Raw genomic sequence first — 3358 nt, 5'->3', positions numbered from 1 at the left:
CCACTGCACTCCAGCCTGGGTGACAGAGTGAGACCCTGACTCAAAAAAAAAGTTTTCTCCCTTTAGTATCAATGTCAACAAATGCCAGTCTTGTGAAACTCCTGCTGTCTGCTGTCTACCTTAGACACAGAAACTATTTATTTGTAATAATCCTCATATAAAGCTCTACAATTATACAATTTAAAAAAATATACATTTATGTGTGAGCCTTCAAGTCATATAATTTAATCACAAATAACACTGTGAACCATAACTGGCTGAGTATACAGACAGAATTAAACTGCAGTGCACCTATGCTTATAGGGTTACAAATGCACAAATCCACTTAATTCAAGAAAAATGCCTTGTGCAGTAATAACTGTACTGCAAATTTACATGTGAAGGCAGCTCCAACAAGGCAAACCTAACAGCACAAATATTCCAAAGCTCTGGATCCTAAATTAGTTATAAAGAAGTAACAATTTAACATACGCACTATTTTCCCTCGGGAGTCCATCCAGCTCTGGCAATATATTCAACTCCTTCAAATAGAATCTCAAAAGGTTGAATTAGTTCCTTATCTATGACATCCATAATCTATTAAAAAAGAAAAAAAAAATCTAGTTATAGAAGATTTAGAAAAATAATTAGCTTGCTAGTCTACTTTAACAATTATCCAAAAAGCAGGAAATTTGGTGACTCAGGTATTAAAAAGGCACAAAGGATATAACAAAACCAGGAGTAAATTCTGGGTTACCTATACTAGTACTTACTTTTTGTGCCTAAAAAAGTTCTAAGCACTTTTAACACATCCTAAAAGTCTATTTCTTTGAGTTGATACTAACAGAACACTTGATAATAACTGGTAAAATCAAGTTTTAATCACCTTAAACTCGAGTATCCAGAAAAATAATAGTCCCTAATTCCCTATATTTCACCTAGAAATATATATATATACACACACAGTAATCATATTTTATTTATACATATGTGTGTGTGTACATATATATATATTTGAGACAAGGTCAAATTTTGTTGTCCAGGCTGGAATGTAGTGGCCTGATCACAGCTTACTGCCTTCGCAATTTCCCAGGCTCAAGTGATTCTCCTGCCTCAGCCTCCTGAGTAGCTGAGACTACAGGTAAGGCGTGTGCTTGTAATGAAATTAAATAAAATATTAATTTTTAAATTTTTTATAGAGATGGAGTCTCCCTATGTTGCCCAGGCTAGTCTCAAACTCCTGGGTTCAAGTGATCCTCCTGCCTTGGCCTCCCAAAATGCTAGGATTACAGGCATGAGCCAGTGTGCCCAGCCTAAAATATATTTGTATAATATATATATTTGTAATTATGTACATATGGTGGGGTTTTTTTGTGTTTTTGAGATAGAGTCTCACTCTGTTGCCCAGGCTATAGTGCAGCGACACCATCTCAACTCACTGCAACCTCTCTCTCCCGGGTTTAAGTGATTCTCCTGCCTCAGCCTCCCGAGTAGCTGGGATTACAAGCATATGCCACTGCGCCCAGCTAGTTTTTGTATTTTTAGTAGAGACAGGGTTTTATCATGTTGGCCAGGCTGGTCTCGAACTCCTGACCTGAGTGATCTGCCTGTCTCCCAAATAGTTGGGGTTACAGGCATAAGCCACCGTGCTCGGCCCATTTGTGTAATATATTAAAGAAATAGCCCCGAATAAGCAAACTTTTTTCCTTTAAAAGTCTAGCAAACACACAGTAAAAAATAAATAATTTTTAAAAACTGCAAAGGATCTGAATAGACAGTTTTCCACAGAAAATATATACATGGTTAATAAACACAGAAAATGATTCCCAACATCGTTAGCCATCAGAGAAATATGAATCAAAACCACAATGAGATACCACTTAAAACACAATAGCGGCCAGGCGCGGTGGCTCACGCCTGTAATCCCAGCACTTTGGGAGGCCGAGGCAGGCGAATCACGATGTCAAGAGATCAAGACCATCTTGGCTAATAACGTGAAACCCCATCTCTACTAAAAATATAAAAAAATTAGCTGGATGTGGTGGTGGGTGCCTGTAGTCCCAGCTACTTGGGAGGCTGACGCAGGAGAATGGCATGAACTCGGGAGGTGGAGCTTGCAGTGAGCAGAGATCGCACCACTGCACTCCAGCCTGAGCGACAGAGTGAGACTCCATCTCAAAAAAAAAAAACTCACAATCGAATGGCTATAATAAATATAATGGACAACAAGAAGTGTTGGTGATAATGTGGAGAAACTGGAAATCTCACACAGGCTGAAGCAGGAGAATCATGTGAACCCAGAAGGCAGAGGCTGAAGTGAGCTGATAATCGCACCATTGCACTCCAGCCCGGGTGATAGTGCGAAACTCTGTCTCAAAAAAAAAAAAAAAGGTTGCCTAGTGCTGGGGGATATGAGGAGGCTGGAATATAAAATAGTGCATGCTGAGTGTGGTGGCTCACACCTGTAATCCTAGCACTTCAGGAGGCTGAAGTGAGAGGATCACGTGGGCCCAGGAGTTCAAGACCAGCCTGGGCAACGCAGGGAAATCCTGTCGCTACAAAAAATAAAACTAGCTGGGCACGGTAGTGTGTGCCTGTAGTCCCAGCTACTTAAGGAGGAGGCAGGAGGATCCCTTGAGCCTGACAGGTTGAGGCTGGGCTGAGTGGGACTGTGTCACTGTATTCCAGGTTGGGTGACAAAGTGAGACCTTTCTCTTTTTTTGTATTTGTAGTAGAGAGGGGTTTTACCATATTAGGCAGGCTGGAGACTTTCTTCAAAAAATAAAATAAAATAAAATAGTGCAGCCACTTTGGAAAAACACTTTAGTTCCACAAAATGTTAAAAAAAAAGTCATCAAATGACTCAACAATTCTACTCGTAGGTATATACTCCAGAGAGTAAGCCCACACAAAAACTGCTACATACATACTCATGGCAGCATTATTCTTAATAGCCATAAAACGGAAACAATCAAAATGTTCATCACCTGATAAATACAATATGGTATATCCATATAAAGGTATTATTCATCAATTAAAAATAAATGAAGTATTGATACATGGTACAACATGGATGGCCCTTGAAAACAATCTAAGTCAAGGAGACCAAACTGCATATTGTATGATTCCACTTATATGAAATGTCCAGAATAGGCAAATTTATAGAGATAGAAAGTTTAGATTAATGGTTGTCTAGGCTGGGCGCGGTGGCTCATGCCTGTAATCCCAGTACTTTGGAAGGCCAAGGTGGGCGGATCATGAGGTCAGGAGTTTGAGACCAATCTGGTCAACATAGTGAAACCCCATCTCTACTAAAAATACATAAAATTAGCTGAGTGTGGTGGTGTGTGCCTGTAATTCCAACTACTCGGGAGGCTGA

General features: G+C 39.8%; 1 protein-coding gene across 2 annotated transcripts in view; it reads right to left on the bottom strand.

Moving 5' to 3' along the window:
- Positions 1–3358, bottom strand: part of LOC105510542 (dipeptidyl peptidase 8) — a 55763-nt gene that overhangs the window by 36264 nt on the left and 16141 nt on the right. For both annotated transcript variants that reach the window (XM_011940387.1, XM_011940388.1), the window contains exon 5: positions 476–576. In XM_011940387.1, coding sequence (XP_011795777.1) covers positions 476–576 — 101 coding nt within the window. The remainder of the gene's footprint in view (positions 1–475; positions 577–3358) is intronic.

Source organism: Colobus angolensis, unplaced genomic scaffold (assembly GCF_000951035.1).
Source record: "Colobus angolensis palliatus isolate OR3802 unplaced genomic scaffold, Cang.pa_1.0 Scaffold19, whole genome shotgun sequence".
NCBI classification, from domain to species: Eukaryota; Metazoa; Chordata; class Mammalia; order Primates; family Cercopithecidae; genus Colobus; species Colobus angolensis.
Note: the sequence above shows the minus strand (reverse complement) of the source record. Positions and strands in the feature narration are given on the sequence as shown.